General features: G+C 44.0%; 1 protein-coding gene and 1 long non-coding RNA gene across 8 annotated transcripts in view; one reads left to right on the plus strand and one right to left on the minus strand.

Annotated features, from left to right (window-relative positions):
- Positions 1-12,187, minus strand: part of LOC139226508 (NADPH--cytochrome P450 reductase-like) — a 132,240-nt gene extending 120,053 nt beyond the window's left edge. For 2 of the 7 annotated variants that reach the window (XM_070857342.1, XM_070857339.1), the window contains exon 1: positions 7,243-7,351. Coding sequence is in view for 2 of the 7 variants with exons in the window: in XM_070857337.1 (XP_070713438.1) it covers positions 5,975-5,990 (16 nt within the window). In the remaining 5 variants the exon portion in view is untranslated. Of the gene's footprint in view, positions 1-5,974; positions 6,006-6,071; positions 6,224-6,284; positions 6,304-7,242; positions 7,352-12,097 lie in introns of those variants that run through there. The other 5 variants (XM_070857338.1, XM_070857340.1, XM_070857341.1 and 2 more) reach the window with 5 other exon arrangements.
- Positions 12,188-12,363: 176 nt separating this feature from the next.
- LOC139226510 (uncharacterized) overlaps positions 12,364-20,188 on the plus strand; it is a 42,413-nt gene continuing 34,588 nt past the window's right edge. Inside the window, exons 1-2 of the long non-coding RNA XR_011587273.1 lie at positions 12,364-12,536; positions 16,752-17,073. This is a non-coding gene — a long non-coding RNA (uncharacterized lncRNA). The remainder of the gene's footprint in view (positions 12,537-16,751; positions 17,074-20,188) is intronic.

Here is a 20,188-nt window from a genome sequence, read left to right on the forward strand (position 1 = left end):
CCCAGCTCTTTACAATATACATTAATGATTTGGATGAAGGAATTGAGTGTAATATCTCCAAGTTTGCAGATGACACTAAACTGGGTGGCGATGTGAGCTGTGAGGAGGATGCTAAGAGGCTGCAGGGTGATTTGGACAGGTTAAGTGAGTGGGCAAATGCATGGCAGATGCAGTATAATGTGGATAAATGTGAGGTTATCCACTTTGGTGGCAAAAACACGAAGGCAGAATATTATCTGAATGGCGGCAGATTAGGAAAAGGGGAGGTGCAACGAGACCTGGGTGTCATGGTTCATCAGTCATTGAAAGTTGGCATGCAGGTACAGCAGGCGGTGAAGGCGGCAAATGATATGTTGGCCTTCATAGCTAGGGGATTTTAGTATAGGAGCAGGGAGATCTTACTGCAGTTGTAGAGGGCCTTGGTGAGGCCTCAACTGGAATATTGTGTTCAGTTTTGGTTTCCTAATCTGAGGAAGGACGTTCTTGCTATTGAGGGAGTGCAGCGAAGGTTCACCAGACTGATTCCAGGGATGGCTGGACTGACATATGAGGAGAGACTGGATCAACTGGGCCTTTATACATTAGAGTTTAGAAGGATGAGAGGGGATCTCATAGAAATGTATAAGATTCTGACAGGACTGGACAGGTTAGATGCGGGAAGAATGTTCCCGATGTTGGGGAAGTCCAGAACCAGGGGACAGAGTCTTAGGATAAGGGGTAGGCCATTTAGGACTGAGATGAGGAAAAACTTCTTCACTCAGAGAGTTGTTAACCTGTGGAATTCCATGCTGCAGAGAGTTGTTGATGTCAGTTCATTGGATATATTCAAGAGGGAGTTAGATATGCCCTTACGGCTAAAGGGATCAAGGGGTATGGAGAGAGAGCAGGAAAGGGGTACTGAGGGAATGATCAGCCATGATCTTATTGAATGGTGGTTCAGGCTCGAAGGGCCGAATGGCCTACTCCTGCACCTATTTTCTATGTTTCTATCACTTGCTGTACCTGCATACTAACCTTTTGTGTTTCATGCACCAGGACCTCCAGATCCCACTGTACTGCAGCATTTGTAATTTTTCTCTATTTAAATAACTTACCCTTCGATTTTTTCTACCAAAGTGCATAACCTCACACTTTCCAACATTATACTCCATCTGCCTAATTTTTGCCCACTCATTTAGCCTATGTCCTTTTGCAGGTGTTTTGTGTCCTCCTCACACATTGCTTTTCCTCCCAACTTTGTATCATCAGCAAACTTGCCTACGTTACACTCGGTCCCTTCATCCAAGTCATTAATATAGATTGTAAATAGTTGGGGTTCCAGCACTGATCCCTGCAGCACTACACGAGTTACTGATTGCCAACCCGAGAGTGAACCATTTATCCCGACTCTCTGTTTTATGTTAGTTAGCCAATCCTCTATCCATGTTAATATATTACCCACAACCCCGTGAACTTTTATCTTGTGCAGTAACCTTTTATGTGGCACCTTGTCAAATGCCTTCTGGAAGTCCAAATACACCACATTCACTGGTTCCCCTTTATCCACCCAGTTCGTTACATCCTCAAAGAATTCCAGCAAATTTGTCAAACATGAATTCCCCTTCAAAATCCATGCTGACTCTGCCTGACTGATTTATGCTTTATCAAATGTCCTGCTACTGCTTCTTTAATAATGGACTCCAGCATTTTCCCAACCACAGTTGTTAGGCTAACTGGTCTATAGTTTCCTGCTTTTTGGTCTGCCTCCTTTTTTTAAATAGGGGCGTCACATTTGCAGTTTTTGAATCTGCTAGGACCTCCCCAGAATCCAGGGAATTTTGGTAAATTACAACCAATGCATCCACAATTCCTGCCACTACTTCTCTTAAGACCCTAGGGTGCAAGCCATCAGGTCCAGGAGATTTATCCGCCTCAAGTCCTATTATCTTACTGAGTACCACCTGCTCAGTGATTGTGATTGTGTCACAAGAACATAAGAACATAAGAATTAGGAACAGGAGTAGGCCATCTAGCCCCTCGAGCCTGCTCCGCTATTCAAAAAGATAATGGTTGATCTGGCCGTGGACTCAGCTCCACTTACCCGCCCGCTCCCCATAACCCTTAATTCCCTTATTGGTTAAAAATCTATCTATCTGTGATTTGAATACATTCAATGAGCTAGCCTCAACTGCTTCCTTGGGCAGAGAATTCCACAGATTCACAACCCTCTGGGAGAAGAAATTCCTTCTCAACTCGGTTTTAAATTGGCTCCCCCGTATTTTGAGGCTGTGCCCCCTAGTTCTAGTCTCCCTGACTAGTGGAAACAACCTCTCTGCCTCTATCTTGTCTATCCCTTTCATTATTTTAAATGTTTCGATAAGATCACCCCTCATCCTTCTGAACTCCAACGAGTAAAGACCCAGTCTACTCAATCTATCATCATAAGGTAACCCCCTCATCTCCAGAATCAGCCTAGTGAATCTTCTCTGTACCCCCTCCAAGGCTAGTATATTCTTCCTTAAGTAAGGTGACCAAAACTGCACGCAGTACTCCAGGTGCGGCCTCACCAATACCCTGTACAGTTGCAGCAGGACCTCCCTGCTTTTGTACTCCATCCCTCTCGCAATGAAGGCGAACATTCCATTCGCCTTCCTGATTATCTGCTGCACCTGCAAACTAACTTTTTGGGATTCATGCACAAGGACCCCCAGGTCCCTCTGCACTGCAACATGTTGTAATTTCTCCCCATTCAAATAACATTCCCTTTTACTGTTTTATTTTCCCCCAAGGTGGATGACCTCACATTTTCCGACATTGTATTCCATCTGCCAAACCTTAGCCCATTCGCTTAACCTATCTAAATCTCTTTGCAGCCTCTCTGTGTCCTCTACACAGTGTCGAGTTCCTCCCCCGCCCGCCCTCATAGCCCCTTGACTATCCACTGTTGGGATATTTTTAGTGTCCTCTACCGTATAGACTGATACAAATAATTTATTCAGAGTTTCTGCCATCTCCATGTTCCTCATGACTAATTCCCTGGTCTCGTCCTCTAAGGGACCAACATTTACTTTAGCCACTCTTTTCCTTTTTATCTACCTGTAGAAACTCTTGCTATCTGTTTTTGTATTTCGTGGTAGTGAAGACATATGCAAAGTACTCGTTTAGTACTTCAGCCATGACCTCTGCCTCCACAAGATCTCCTTTTGGTCCCCCATAGGCCCCTACCCTCCTTTGACTACATTTTTACTATTTATAGGTCAAAGTTGAAGAAAAGAATCAGCCAAGGAAGCAAGTTGGGGTGATTTCAGGCTAGGGCTGAGGTTGGGTGGAGCCTGGTCAAACCATATGCAAGATACTGCAGAAACATGGGAAAGATAGAGCAAGTTTAACAGTCATCGTTAATCGTGGAGAATGCGGTTTCAGCACTGGCCAGTAAACCAATCACATCCCAGAAAACAGAGCTCCAGCAACAAACAGAACATCTGGCATGCGGTCGTGGGCGGTAGTTATATTACTGGATGAGTAATCCAATCTCCAGTCGTCTTGGTTAATCCTTGCTACTGGACCAAGACCTAACTCTGTCAAGCCCGTGTGGTGGCTGGTGTGCAACAGTTACCACCCGTTAAAAAAATCCAAGCACAGGCATCTTCCAGCCTTCAAGATTTAGTTCGGGACCTGGAATTTTAGGTCCATCATTGAAACACCTGCGAACTTTTTGACGTGGAAGTAAGTCATCCTCGATTCGAGGGACTGCCTATGATGATGAGTAATCCAGAGATCTTGAGTCCAAGTCTCACCCTTGCAGTTTAAAAATAAAAAGCTAGTAAAAAGTTGACCATGAAGCTATCGAATTGTTGTAAAAACTGGTTCATTAAATGCCCTTTAGGGAAGGAAATCTGCCCTGCTTACTCCAGTCCCACAACAATGTAGTTGACTCTTCACTGCCCTACAAAGTGGCCTACCATGTCACTCAGTCTAGACAACTGGGGATGGGCAATAATCTCTGACCGTGTCGGTGACGTCGACATCCCAAGAGTGCATATTAAAAAATATAAAGATTTTGGAAGATGTTCTTTATTTAGGTACAAATAGTTTTTCTATAACTGGCCTATTACTGATATGAACTCTTTTGGAAAATACTGCAGCCACTAAACGGTCAAGACATGTCACATATACGGACAAGTCACAACGGAAGCGGCCGCGATAATCACATCAAAAGCAAACAAAGGGAAAGTCAAAGGCCGCCAACCTTCATCTACTCCTAGGGTGCATAATCAGGTCAAAGAAAGCATGAGATGCCTTGTGACTACCACAAGATGTTCTGGAAGACTGTGGCCTCAGACATTTGAGTCACCCCATGGGCAGGTTGGTGCATGTAGACTAAGTCTAAGAATGGTATAAAAGTAGAGGGAAAAGGCTAGTCAACCAGAGAGAACCTAGGAGCAACACCTCGAGAAGCAGGGACCTCAAGTTAGGAACTTGAAGCAGGACACCGGAGCAGAGACTGATCACCTCTGTTTAAACGGATAATATAGAACAGAAGGTGTGAGGCTTGTATGGTTTGCTTGTTTGTATTTTACTATTTGTTATTAAAGTATTTCATTGGAATAGATGAGACTTGTTTCAATTATTCTCGACACTCAAAGACCTGAACCGTAATTGTTGTAGCACTACTAGTCAATCTGACACTCAGTTCACAAAGTCACAGCGAAAATATAACAACTTTCTATCTGAACATTGAAGGGAACAGACTGCAGCTCTGCGCCTGGGGGTCAGGCCGACTAGAGCGGGGTGGGGTGGGGGAGAGAGGGGGGCATGGAGGCTGGGGGGCAGGCAGGTTGAACCCAACGTCAAGTGAACACCGGGGACAAATAAGAAAGGGTGGGAGAATGCCAGTCAATGGATAGTGGTTGGCAGGGACCAAGACTGACAGTCCTTATTTATTTATCGATCACTGTCAGAATGTACAAGGGCAGTACAACACATTACTTCAAGCATGACCTCTTCCTCCACAATGGGCCATGATGACATTTATACTATTTAACGTCATCGTTAAACTATTTGAATAAAGTCCAACTGGAAATAACCCCTCGCCTCCCCTCCCCAAAGTAAGTATCAGTTTATACAATGCTCCCCCTTTCCGAAAATCCAAAACCTTTCAAAAACAAGCCCAACCAATATTTTGTTCACAACAGTCTGGTGAGACAAATTCAAACAGTACGGCACATCCTTTAAAAATTGCTTGTTCCAGTCTTTTCCTAGTTAGAACTTGTGATCAGATAAACAATCACTGCTCTTCCTCTGGTTGTTCTAATCTATAATGCCCATCAGGTAAAAACATCCTACTTAAGATAAATGTAGCATTCTTACCCCTTATTCAGAATGAGCTCAAGTTTTTATTTTACATATATAGTCCCAACACTTACACCATCCATGCTTATCACGGGCATCTGCATATATCGGACAAATAATGCTCGTACCACAGGGATCAATTACAAAAGCGTCACTTAAAAAAGGTATTAATTGCGCTGGTTATTCCAGACATTTTAACAACCTTTTCACACCAATTAAATTGTGTATCACACCACCACCCCCCGGGATCTGTGCAATGTATTGTCTTTATGCACTGGAGATTTCTGCAACAAACTGTCCACAGTTAAACTGTAGTTGTACAGTCACAGGAACAAAGATATTGATGATTAATGTATCTATGTTTCTATTTAAAGGAATCACTTGAACATTACTAATAGGTGGGCCGAACTTGTAGACGGGAGCGCTTGTTACTTGATCAGGCCATAACAGGATGCATGAAGATGAAGCAAAATACATCAGTATTTTAAGTTTGCATGGTTTAAACGAAACATAAAATTACATAGAATTTTACAGTACAGAAACAAGCCATTTGGCCCAATTAGTCTGTGCTAGTGTTTATACACTAGACTCGGTCAAATTTTTGTCTTATAACACTTCTGTAAAGCGTCTTGGGACGTTTTACCACAAATTGTTGTCATCTCCTCCGATTCAATCTACTTCATCTCAGCATTTCAGTATATCATTCTATTCTCTTTTCTCTCATGTACTCATCTAGTTACTTTTTGAAAGCATGTCAGCTATTTGCCTCAATCATTTCCAGTGGTAGCGAGTTCCACATTCTAACCACTCTGCACGTTACAGGTAATCTCATTGAGGTGTTCGACGCTTAGGTAATAAATCCTAAATCAGAACACCAAGCTCCTGTTTGTATCTGCAAGGAGAGAAAAGTGCAAATGAAGGGGGAGCAGGAACTGGAGTTTCACAGTACTCACCTCAGCGACCCACAAAGACCAGAAGTTTGGAATGAGCACTCAGATATTCCCTGAGCCAAATAAATTCAACCAGCATATAGCTGTGATAGGTGAGGGGTGGGGTGGAGTTTGCAGATTGCCAGATGCTTTCTAAAGCAACACTGCTCGTTATTTTCTACATTTGTGAATGTGATGGACGCTCTCCAAAGATTCGGAGGGGGCTGGACAGGTTAGATGCAGAGAAGATGTTTCCCCTCAGGTGGGGATCTAGAACTAGGGAGCATAGTTTCAGAATAAGGGGTCGCCCATTTAAAACAGAAATGAGGAGGATTTTTTTTTCCTCTCAGGAGGGTCATGAATCTTTGGAATTCTCTACCCCAGGGACCTGTGGAGGCTGGGTCATTGAATATATTCAAGGTGGAGATAGACAGATTTTTGAACTATAGGGAAGTCGAGGGCCATGGGGAGCGGGCGGGGAAGTGGAGTTGAGGCCAAGAACAGATCAGCCATGATCTTATTGAATGGGGGAGCAAGCTCGAGGGGTCAAATGGCCTACTCCTGCTCCTATTTCTTATTTTCTAAACTTGGAAGACAATACATCAGGGAAGACTTGCAATGGACAACGTGCCAAGTTTCAAGGAGACCATGGAGTTGTGCACGACTTGACTATAACTTATGTTGCAGCCAGGCAACATTTGCAGACGCACACTTGACCCTCGCTAAACCCCGCGGGGAATCTGTGATTGAAACCCCTCGCCCCGCAAAAGTTTGAGTCTTGGGGAATAGGGGAGCAACAAAAGACAGATGCGTCCAGCGGCGCTAGGACCCCCGCGGACACCGTCGGCCCTAGGACCCCCGCGGACACCGTCGGCCCAGCAAAAGGGAACGGGAATGCCTCACGGCACCGCGACCGTGTTATTCATGAGGCGGTGTCAGCGGCGGCGCGTAAACCCAGCGGGCGGGCGGCTGCGGTACTTACTGTGACCGAACGGCGCGGCACGACGGGAGCAGCTGCTTCAGCCCCAAGCGTCCCCAGGCAGGCAGGCAGGGCCGCTCGAGCCACGCCGCCACTACCGCCGCGATCCTCCGGAGGGGGGGCAGGAGCAAAACACTTACACTGCTCTCAGCTAATACACCACGATTTCACTCATCGGTGTAAAAATAAAACAATATAATCAAATTATATCGTTAAACCCACGGCCTTCTGATCAAAACACGGTGCAATCTCGTCAATAAATATGATTTATGATTTCAAGCTCCCCTCTATATTCCCAGTGCACTCTTCGCCCCGCCCCGAGGTTTCGGAATGAGCCAATATAAGTGAGGGGGCAGTACACAGATACTGACGCTGGTAGAGGGTAATGTACTCAGATCTAAACTTTAACTGTAAGTTTTAACTAACCTTTAATGTGGAATTCAGTTGGTTCAAGATTAATGTAGCCCCTTATCTTATAATAGTTACATGAATGATGACCCCACCCCCCCCCCCCCCCGTACCAGAATTGGTGGTGATGTAAGCCAGTGGCTGCAGGTTGGCCAAGTGGGGACAAGTTGAAGTAAATTGTTGATTAATGCTGAATGTGGGAAATAGGGCCTTACAGTGACAGGATTTGTTTGGGAGAGGAGTGGGTATTAATAAAGTCTATATTTGCTAAATGACAAACTAATCTGAGTTGAGGTGTTCCAATATTTAATGTATGAGTATGGCCACTCTTATCTTCCTGGGTGTAGGGTCAATGGATGGCACTCTGGCTCCCGAGTCAGAAGGTTGTGATTTCAAGTCCCAGTTCAGAGGCATAAGCACACAATCTTGGCTGACGCTGTTGAAGGCGCCGTCTCTTGGATATATATCTTTGTGTTTGTGTGTATATATTGGCACATGCGGCGGAGCCTGGTCTCCAGTCGTCTTGGATCCCCTTGCCACTGGACCAAGACCTTGCCCCGTCAAGCCCGTGTGGTGGCTGGTGTGCAACGGCCACCCCACGTTAAACAAATTCACACACAAGCATCTTCCACTGTTTTAAATTAGTTAATCTGTCACCATTTTTAGTGTGGAAGCAAGTCATCCTCGACCCCGAGGGACTATCTATGTTGATAAACAGAGCCCCCGTCTGCCCTCTCGGATGGATGTAAAAGATCTCATGCCACTATTTCAAAGAGCAATGGGGTTATGTGCTGTCCAACAGTTAACCCACAACACTGTAGGTTGTGTTTGTTGTGGGAGCTTGCTGTGTGCAAATTGGTTGTGGCTACATTAACACAGTGATTACAGTGCATCCTGAGGTTGTGAAAGATGATATATAAAAGTATTTTCTTTACTGCATGCCTAACTTACTTTATGGTCACTCCTAGCATGTGCTACATTCATCATTGGTACCCCCCTACTCCTAATCTACATGCTGCATCTCCTGACATCCATGATCTTGGCGTGCTGACAACCCCTTGCCACGTCTCCTCCTGCCTTTAAAAACCTACCAAGATTATTGCTTTTCGCAACTATTGCTTGAAGTCCAATTGTTCTTATCAAGTCCTTTGCTACATTTCAATTTTCTAAGGGCACTATTAAATATACAAATTGTTTATTATTGTTGATTTGTGCTGCTCATGGCTACAAACTCTGTAACTGTGTCTCTGTGGTCTCCCACTCCCAACTTTCTGTCTTTTTTTCTTTCTCTCTTCATGAGGGTATTGATTCTATAGACCGCTCTTTTTCTCATCATTCTTTATGTGAGACTTTTTTTCTGTCTCCACTTTCTTTCCTGCATGTCGCCTCCATCTTCTGTATGTTTTTAATACATAACATAATTAATAGGAGCAGGAGTAGACCATGTGACTGATCTGATAATACATGTCACTTTAGAAATTTACTCAATTATACCTTTCTGAGAGCTTGGGTTAACCAGCAAGATAGCAACCAACATACGCCAGATCGAAGGTGGGTATCAAAGTGGGCCAGGATGTAATATCTGGGAGCATTTGCAACATGCCTTGCTTTCTTTCTTTCGAGCTGGGAGGAAGCAGGTGATTAGCACCGTGAAGGCAATGGGGAGTCAGGCTTTTGGCTCACACAATTAATTTTGGAGTTGGGAACCCAAGTTTCTGTTAGAAAAATGTTTTATTGACTGTAAACTAATATCGAAGGCAATTTATCCAGCCAATCTGATGCAGGGTCATTTGCTGCAACCAAGTCAATTTTTGGTGAATTTTACAGTATCAGTATCTAGAAGAACTGCAATTATTGCACAAACTTTGTCCTACTGGAGACCTCACAGTGCCCTGATGAGTACACTTTGTCCTGTGAGAGTGCAACAGTCCAGAGGAATGTAAAACAGCCGGAGAGTGTAGTGTCTAGCCTCAGCAGGAGTACTGAAATATTAACTTATTTATCTTAGTTTAATTTAGCTACTCAATATTTCTATAGATATGTAAAGAGAAAAAGGTTAGTAAAGACAAATGTAGGTCCCCTGCAGTCAGAATCAGGGGAAGTCATAACTGGGAACAAAGAAATGGCGGACCAATTGAACAAGTACTTTGGTTCGGTATTCACGAAGGAGGACACGAACAACCTTCCGGTTATAAAAGGGGTCGGGGGGTCTAGTAAGGAGGAGGAACTGAGGGAAATCCTTATTAGCCGGGAAATTGTGTTGGGGAAATTGATGGGATTGAAGGCCGATAAATCCCCAGGGCCTGATGGACTGCATCCCAGAGTACTTAAGGAGGTGGCCTTGGAAATAGTGGATGCGTTGACAGTCATTTTCCAACATTCCATTGACTCTGGATCAGTTCCTATGGAGTGGAGGGTAGCCAATGTAACCCCACTTTTTAAAAAAGGAGGGAGAGAGAAAACAGGGAATTATAGACCGGTCAGCCTGACATCGGTAGTGGGTAAAATGATGGAATCAATTATTAAGGATGTCATAGCAGTGCATTTGGAAAGAGGTGACATGATAGGTCCAAGTCAGCATGGATTTGTGAAAGGGAAATCATGCTTGACAAATCTTCTGGAATTTTTTGAGGATGTTTCCAGTAGAGTGGATAAGGGAGAACCAGTTGATGTGGTATATTTGGACTTTCAGAAGGCGTTCGACAAGGTCCCACACAAGAGATTGATGTGCAAAGTTAGAGCACATGGGATTGGGGGTAGTGTACTGACATGGATTGAGAACTGGTTGTCAGACAGGAAGCAAAGAGTAGGAGTAAATGGGTACTTTTCAGAATGGCAGGCAGTGACTAGTGGGGTACCGCAAGGTTCTGTGCTGGGGCCCCAGCTGTTTACACTGTACATTAATGATTTAGATGAGGGGATTAAATGTAGTATCTCCAAATTTGCGGATGACACTAAGTTGGGTGGCAGTGTGAGCTGCGAGGAGGATGCTGTGAGGCTGCAGAGCGACTTGGATAGGTTAGGTGAGTGGGCAAATGTATGGCAGATGAAGTATAATGTGGATAAATGTGAGGTTATCCACTTTGGTGGTAAAAACAGAGAGACAGACTATTATCTGAATGGTGACAGATTAGGAAAAGGGGTGGTGCAAAGAGACCTGGGTGTCATGGTACATCAGTCATTGAAGGTTGGCATGCAGGTGCAGCAGGCGGTTAAGAAAGCAAATGGCATGTTGGCCTTCATAGCAAGGGGATTTGAGTACAGGGGCAGGGAGGTGTTACTACAATTGTACAGGGCCTTGGTGAGGCCACACCTGGAGTATTGTGCACAGTTTTGGTCTCCTAACCTGAGGAAGGACATTCTTGCTATTGAGGGAGTGCAGCGAAGGTTCACCAGACTGATTCCCGGGATGGCGGGACTGACCTATCAAGAAAGACTGGATCAACTGGGCTTGTATTCACTGGAGTTCAGAAGAATGAGAGGGGACCTCATAGAAACATATAAAATTCTGACGGGGTTAGACAGGTTAGATGCAGGAAGAATGTTCCCAATGTTGGGGAAGTCCAGAACCAGGGGTCACAGTCTAAGGATAAGGGGTAAGCCATTTAGGACCGAGATGCGGAGGAACTTCTTCACCCAGAGAGTGGTGAACCTGTGGAATTCTCTACCACAGAAAGTTGTTGAGGCCAATTCACTAAATATATTCAAAAAGGAGTTAGATGAGGTCCTTACTGCTAGGGGGATCAAGGGGTATGGCGAGAAAGCAGGAATGGGGTACTGAAGTTGAATGTTCAGCCATGAACTCATTGAATGGCGGTGCAGGCTAGAAGGGCCGAATGGCCTACTCCTGCACCTATTTTCTATGTTTCTATGTTTCTATATTGAGTTGTTTCAAACTTGTTAATTTGGTGCCTTATCTATAGTCTAGCTTACTTTCTGCAATGTCAATTGGGGTAAATCTGATTTGAAAATTGGCTTGAGCTGACAGTACCTCTGGGAGAGTTCCAAGATGTGTAAGATCACGGTGTAGGACCTCTCTGTCTGCCTGTCCATGTTCTGATCTTTAGGACACACCTGGTCCACAGGTCCATCAGAAACGTTCTGCAATTAGTCGCCACTGTACTATATCAGGAGCTGGATTTTCAGCCTTGATGTTTTTGGGGTGATAATGGCGGCAGGGCGGTAAAGTTTGTGCCCGGGAATAGTTTGCGCCTCAGTAGCTAAGTTTGGGCAGCTGGGTCCCGAGTCAGGGGGTGCAGCGCTAAGGGAGACGTTTTACACCTCTCTTAGGATGTTAGGATGGGAAAGTCCCGAGCTAAAGAGCCGGGCCGGAAGGGCTCCGAGAGACGCCTGGGGGGGAACCTTAAAAAAAAACCACAACATTATTTCCAAAACATTGCTCACGCCACACAACGCAAAAAAAATTAAAAAGAAAAACAATCACACTTACCTTAGGAATCCATTACCTCTCTGCTGTCGGCACCGTTGGACCGCCCTGATTTCCCAGTGCGAGGCATGCTGTGGGGCATACGGGTCGGACAAGAATCAAAATTCGCGCTGGTGTCTCACCCAGGGGTGTTGCACACCCGGCGCAGCTCCTCCGGTTGGTGCTGCTCCGCTCCACCGCTATACCGGACCTGAGGATCGCTGCGGGGCGCTGGAGGCTGACCGCCCACCCAGAACACCTCACCGCCGCCAGTGTCGCGCTCCGGGGCAAAAAACTGAGCGGAGAGGAGTCAAAAATCCAGCCTCAAATGTCCCAACAGATAGGGAGTTCTAAATTGTTACTTAAATTTACTGTTATTCACTTGCAGTTTGGACGGATGCTTGGAGGTTGCCCTGTTTGTATTGGATTTTGCCTCACGGTACCATGTCAACCTGAACAAAAGGTGAGTATATTCAATGGAAAAGGATTCCCAAATAAGGTTTCTTTGTTTGTTTCATTGCCTTTGTTAATAAAATAATAGTCAAAAATTTATTTGGTGGTTGGAATAGTTTATTTATAATAACATATGTGGGCTGACAGACAGTGGAATAGACAATTCTAAAGCGAAGCGATTAAGGGAAATATAGAGCTAAAGAGGTGAGCATCAGATGTTATCGTTTCACAAGAGAAGGACAGATAAACCCTCAGTCTGTTTGCTTATCTTGAAGAAATATTGGAACATCCAAGTCAAGAAAATGGTTGCAACATCAAAGATAGCCTGTGTCATAAATTCCAGCTACAGTTACACAGCTTAATTTGGCAAGAAATCATAACTTCATGGAAAATATTGCATCTGGAGGGTCTACCAAGAGACAAAACTATTGTTCACCAAACAGTTGTTTATCTGTAAGAAGTAAATTCTAAAGATGGTATATTAATGCCTTGTGGACTGGTTTTATTGTTTTAAGTATTTTGGTGATTCAGTATCTTACCATATTATAGAAAAATAGAAACATAGAAAATAGGTGCAGGAGTAGGCCATTCGGTCCTTCGAGCCTGCACCGCCATTCGATAAATTCATGGCTGATCATTCCTTCAGTACCCCTTTCCTGCTTTTTCTCCATACCCCTTGATCCCTTTAGCCGTAAGGGCCATATCGAACTCCCTCTTAAATATATCCAATGAACTGGCATCAACAACTCTCTGCGGCAGGGAATTCCACAGATTAACAACTCTCTGAGTGAAGAAGTTTCTCCTCATCTCAATCCTAAATGGCCTACCCCTTATCCTAAGACTGTGTCCCCTGGTTCTGGACTTGCCAAACATCGGGAACATTCTTCCCGCATCTAACCTGTCCAATCCTGTCAGAATCTTATACATTTCTATGAGATCCCCTCTCATCCTTCTAAACTCCAGTGTATAAAGGCCCAGTTGATCCAGTCTCTCCTCATATGTCAGTCCAGCCATCCCTGGAATCAGTCTGGTGAACCTTCGCTGCACTCCCTCAATAGCAAGAACGTCCTCCCTCAGATTAGGAGATCAAAACTGAACACAATATTCCAGGTGAGGCCTCACCAAGGCCCTGTACAACTGCAGTAAGACCTCCCTGCTCCTATACTCAAATCCCCTAGCTATGAAGGCCAACATACCATTTAGCTTCTGTGTATTTAAGTACTAAATAAATACAAGTAAGTAGTTTTAGCCTATATGCAGTGGTCGGTTGGTATGGTATTTACCGACTTTTTGGAAGAATGTGGTAGGCTTGCCATGAGTTCGAGTAGGAGATGGTATAATGGAGCCAATTGTCATGTACTGGGGTAAGTCAGTTCTAAATGGTTTAGAATTGAGACAAATCTTACCAGAATGGTAAAGTGCTAATAACGATCTAATTTTGTGAGTTTGGGTATTTGCATAATTGGTTTCAGTTCCAGGGAAATGTTAAAATTTTCATCCTGTTAAAATTTCCAAGTGATTATCTGCACGAACACTGTTGTGTCCTTCTGCGCATGCACTGTACCCTCACAGTTGCGGCTGCAGTGTAGCCACACTTTCTTCAGCTTCGTGGAACAAGGTCCCTCATAAGGCCGGGGGGAGAAGAGAGGATCGATCAGAGGGAAAAGAGGATCAGAGAGAGAGGGAGATCAGAGGGGGGAGGAGGGGAGATCGGAAGGGGGAGAGCATAGGGAAGGGAAGAGGTGTCAGAAACTCAATGGGTGGGGGTGGGGATGGGGAGGTAGAGAATACAGAGGGCACAGTGGGGATGGCGGAAGAATGTGATCCAGTCTAAAGGGGGGTTACAAGCGAGACCGTGATCCAGATGGTAAGGCTGTGTTAGATCTCTTAATTTCCAATGAAATACAAACTCCGATTGTAGTTTTAATGTCACTTTATTTTAGCAGCAGTAACAAGCTCTTGGCTTTAAGCCAGGTCTTTGTCCTTCTGAGACCACATGGTCAAAATGGCTGTATTTATACCGGGTTCAATTTACAGAAAAGAACTCGCCTTCTTTGACCTTATTGGCTCAATTAATAGTCTTTTAACCTTTTAATTGGCTCGCTACCCAAGGTCCTAAAATGTCAAGTTGATTGATGATTTAATGCAACATGCTCCCATTCACGTAGCATCTCTGACTTGGTGTCTGTGAATTTTCACAGCCTGTCTAAATGCAGCCTGTTTGAATTCTCTATCAGGCTGGATGAAATCCGGAAGTCATGACACTGTCACTATTTACTTCGTACCTAATAAACCTGTTAACAATCCGTGACCCACACACAATGCTCTCTCTATGGTAGGGGGTGGGGGTAGGAGGTCAGGAACTTGTTGGGATTGAGGTCATGAATCGGTGGGGGAGAAACTTCGTCGGGGAAGGTCAGGAACCTGGGGCAGGAGGCAATGGAGGAAGAAAGTCAGGAACTTGGGTGTGGCGGGAGGTGGGGAAGAGGGCAGGAACTTCTTTGGGGGATGGGAGAAGGTCTTAATCTGTGAAAGAGAGCCCTGTCCCGATGTTGGGGAAGTCCAGAACCAGGGGACATAGTCTAAGGATAAGGGGTAGGCCATTGAGGACTGAGATGAGAAGAAACTTCTTCACTCAGAGAGTTGTTAACCTGTGGCATTCCCTACCACAGAGAGTTGTTGATGCCAGTTCATTGGATATATTCAAGAGGGAGTTAGATATGGCCCTTACGACTCTAGGGATCAAGGGGTATGGAGAGAAAGCAGGAAAGGGGTACCGAGGTGAATTATCAGCCATGATCTTATTGAATGGTGGTGCAGGCTCAAAGGGCCAAATGGCCTACTCTTGCACCTAGTTTCTATGTCTGTTCCAAGTGAGCTCTGTTCTGTCTTTAGTCGGCAGTCAGAATGGCTCGAATTACATTTTGCTGGGTGTGTCCTATCCTCCAAGGGGACCAATCAGCAATCAGGACTTGTCATCAAGGGGGCCCAATCGGAGCTTTAGGTGTTGCAAATAAACACGTCCTTAAAATGTGCCTACATACAATTTTCCCCTCCCATCATGTGTACTCCCAGTACAATGGTACCTGGAGCCGTATGTAATTATACAAAACCCAAACTTATAATTAAATGGAAGTGGTAGAATAGAGGGACAAAAATTCTTTCAGTCGTTTCCAAGGATGAGGGGGGGAGGATTAAGAATGACAAAGATGAAGGGAACAGAGAAATGGGGTTAGATCTTGACTTTATGTGTTTGTGAGAAATGGGTGAATGCGAGTTGGCAGCCCACATTATATCTCTCCCGATTCTTGGTGTTTTAATGGAAATAAAAATCGGGAGAGATACAAAATGGGCTGCAGACTCGCTACCACCCGTTTTACATTAATTGTCAAAATTACCCGAGTGTCGGCATGAGTTTGCAGTGACAGTAGGACAGAGCAGTAACTGAACCATGATTGACGACCGCTGAAGTGCAGAGACTGCTGCATTAGGTTTTGTGTCAGCATGAATGTCATTCCCTTGCTCTATCTCCGTAAGCCCACATTGCATCACGATTGGTTCCAATGGGTCTTGATGCCGACACTGCAACGAGGAACAATGTGTAGGATGTTCCTCTTGTCTCATACCATCATCCCTTTTGTCTCTTAATCTCTCCTGCCTTCCACCCTATCACAGACCTTCTCTTTTGTCCTTTCCTCCTGTCCCCCCCTTTCCCTGCCCTTACACTTGCTTAAAAACCTGTTACTTCTCTAACTTTCTCCAGTTCTGATGAAGGGTCATCGACTTGAAACGTTAACACTGGTTCTCTCCACAGATGCTGCCTGACCCGCTGAGTATTTCCAGCGTTTTCTGTTTTTATTTCAGGTTCCAGCACCCACAGTACTTTGCTTCAGTATGTAGAACGGCATTGTTGGAACTTACGAGGAACAAGGGAGTTAAAGTTCAAAGCAGTGGTTGTACTCCAACCTAAAACCAAGTCAGATAAACAGCTTCTTTAAAATCAGAATGCATGAATTCTGCGTAAATTCTCACAGTAGGTTCATTTTGTGCAGTGAAAGCAAGATATAATAATGCAGAAAAGCACTTGTCAGATAATGCGAATGTTTGGAACATATTTTATGACCCATGGTATATATTTCCTGATCGATTTGTAGTTCCTAATATTTGTATCGTCGCAATAGTTTCACTGCCTTCCAGGTTTCATCTTTTCTCCATTTTACCACAGATTAAGGGACTCCCTTGATGATACTGCAAAGAATCGCAAAGACATTGGGTGTTGATAAAGCTTTAATTATACGGTGCCTGCAGTTTCCTGAACTATTTTGGCAGAGACACATCTGTTTTACCATGGTAAACATTGGCCCTGAAATTCCAAGGAGGGCTTCCCATGGGTAAATCCTGAAAAAATAGAAATAAACTGCGCACTTACCTGGAGCTGCTGCGCACGTTGGGACTTCCGATTCAAAGGCCTCTTCTCCAAACGACGCGCAGCACGTGCACGTCGGGACATCCGCGGGAGTTACGTGGGCCTGGACACCCAATTACAGGCAAGTATTTTCTCATTCATAGTAATAGGAGAATGAGAAAAACCCCAAAACGCACAAGCACTATACAAAACATTTAAAAAAAAACACCTCACACAATAAACTAATAGAAATTAAAAATGTTACACGTTTTTTAAATTTAAAAAATTCCCGATTTTTAAAAAAACGTTAGGGTTAGGGTTTAAAATAAAATTATGAGTGGGCAGGGTTTTAACATAAATGTGTTTTTAAAATTTTTATTTTAATCATGTTTTTCTATGTTTTTAAACTCTTACACCTGTAAAAGTAGGCTATACGCCTGCTTTTTCAGGCGCAAGATTTTAAAGGACATTTGCAGGGCAAGATATTTGGAAATATCAGAAATTTTGCCTTGCAAGTGTCCCCGCTCCCGAGATACGGAGAGGATCTGTCAAGCCAGAAACTTGACAGATTGGAAATGCCAGTTTTCAGCGCATGCGCATTGCGTGCCGAAAACCGTCTTTTCCGATGCCTTCCCGGATCCGTAGAAACTTCGTACGGACCCGGGACATCGGAATTTCAGGGCCATAATATTGGGCTATACATTAACTAGAGCTCAAAGAATGGAATGGACGGCCTGCTCCCAGACCACTGCCATACTCACAAGAAGTAAATGGGGGAGGATGCAGGGATGAATGCCCTTCTGCTGTTCCTCCCCTCTGTGAGCTCCTATAGTGGAATAGATGGGGTCAGGAACTTGATGACATGGATGATCCATCTTGCACTGTACCATCTCATGGCACTGCATGGTGGTGGGACATGCAGTGACACCCCATCGACCCTCAAATATTTCCATTCCTTCCAAGTCTGCAATGGCGTTAGAGGGTGAATATTTAAATCCTAAGAGTCACAATCCTGTCTCAAATCCTTATGATGGCCAACGCCTGAATTGGCTCCTTGCATATAACAAGTTCACTTTGGCCCACTTATTCAGTTAATCAAATAAACATCTTTCATGAATTAATTAGGTAATTTTATGTTGTTCTTATTAACACCAAGAACTTTAAAATGGAGGGCCAATTTATTCAGCAGATCAGATATTAATGTTGACCTGGGTTTAATATTACAAGAAACTAATTCAGTTAAAGGCTTTTATAAAGATCTACAGTTGTATAAGGTTGTATTGGAACATTGTGTGAGAAAGCTCTTGATATGAATTTCTAATTGCAGTAAAGAGAAATATAAGTAATCAGTTGAACAAAATACTATTATTCCCTATGCATCGATTTTAAAAAAGGAGGCAGACAAAAAGCAGGAAACTATAGACCAGTTAGCCTAACATCTGTGGTTGGGAAAATGTTGGAGTCCATTATTAAAGAAGCAGTAGCAGGACATTTGGAAAAACATAATTCAGTCAGGCAGAGTCAGCATGGATTTATAAAGGGGAAGTCATGTTTGACAAATTTGCTGGAATTCTTTGAGGATGTAATGAACAAGGTGGATAAAGGGACACCAGTGGATGTGGTGTATTTGGACTTCCAGAAGGCATTTGACAAGGTGCCACATAAAAGATAACTGCACAAGATAAAAGTTCACGGGGTTGGGGGTAATATATTAGCATGGATGGGGAATTGGCTAACTAACATAAAACAGAGAGTCAGGATATATGATTCATTCTTGGGTTGGCAAACAGTAACTCGTGGGGTGTCACAGGGATCAGAGCTGGGACCCCAACTATTTATAATATATATTAATGACTTGGATGAAGGGACCGAGTGTAATGTAGCCAAGTTTGCTGATGATACAAAAAATGGGAGGAAAAGCAATGTGTGAGGACACAAAAAACTTGCAAAAGGACATCGACAGGCTAAGTGAGTGGGCAAATATTAGGCAGATGGAGTATTATGTTGGAAAGTGTGAGGTTATGCACTTTGGCAAAAAAAAAAATCCAAGAACAAGTTATTATTTAAATGGAGAAAAATTGCAAAGTGCTGCAGTACAGCGGGACCTGGGGGTACTGGTGCATGAAACACAAAAGGTTAGTATGCAGGTACAGCAGGTGATCAGGAAGGCCAATGGAATCTTGGCCTTTATTGCAAAGGGGATGGAGTATAAAAGCAGGGAAGTCTTGCTATAGTTATACAGGACATTGGTGAGACCACACCTGGGATACTGCATACAGTTTTGGTTTCCATATTTAAGAAAGGATATACTTGCTTTGGAGGCAGTTCAGAGAAGGTTCACTAGGTTGATTCTGGAGATGAGGGGGTTGACTTATGAGGAAAGGTTGAGTAGGTTGAACCTCTACTCATTGGAATTCAGAAGAATGAGAGGTGATCTTATCGAAACGTATAAGATTATGAGGGGGTTTGACAAATTGGATGCAGAGAGGATCTTTCCACTGATAGGGGAGACTAGAACTAGGGGGCATAATCTTAGAATAAGGGTCCGCCCATTTAAAACTGAGATGAGGAGGAATTTCTTCTCTGAGGGTTGTAAATCTGTGGAATTTGCTGCCTCAGAGAGCTGTGGAAGCTTGGTCATTGAATAAATTTAAGTCAGAGATTGACAGTTTCTTAACCGATAAGGGATTAAGGGGTTATGGGGAGCAGGCAGGGAAGTGGACCTGAGTCCATGATCGGATCAGCCATGATTGTATTAAATGGCGGAGCAGGCTCGAGGGGCCAAATGGCCTACTCCTGCTCCTATTTCTTATGTTCTTATTCCCTGGGAAAGGTTGCTATAGTAAATTTTCAAGTGATGTGTTTTCACAGGGTTTTATGATGGTACAGTGCACCGATGAACCAATGTGCATTGCCATGGATAGAAGGAAGGCATTGATTTGATCCTGTTGTTTCCAGACCTCCTTGTTCTCCAAGTGAGATCTGGGACTTAAACCCAAATATATCTGGTTGGGAGATTAGTGCTGAAACATTTTTTCTGAATGCCACTTTTAACCATGTTCCTTTAGCAATGTTAGCATCCATGCCCTATGCTAATTAACTCGCTGCATCCATGCTTCTCCACGTTCCCCAACACCTGCCAATGCTGATTCTAATCTAGTCACTCGGAGGTCTGTAATAGTGGGCTAGGGCAACGGCTGCTGGTTCCCCTTTCTCTTTAAAGAAATGGTTAGCCTCCATTTGGTGTCTCACCAATA

The sequence above is a fragment of the Pristiophorus japonicus genome, chromosome 16 (genome assembly GCF_044704955.1).
Source record: "Pristiophorus japonicus isolate sPriJap1 chromosome 16, sPriJap1.hap1, whole genome shotgun sequence".
Classification (NCBI taxonomy): domain Eukaryota; kingdom Metazoa; phylum Chordata; class Chondrichthyes; family Pristiophoridae; genus Pristiophorus; species Pristiophorus japonicus.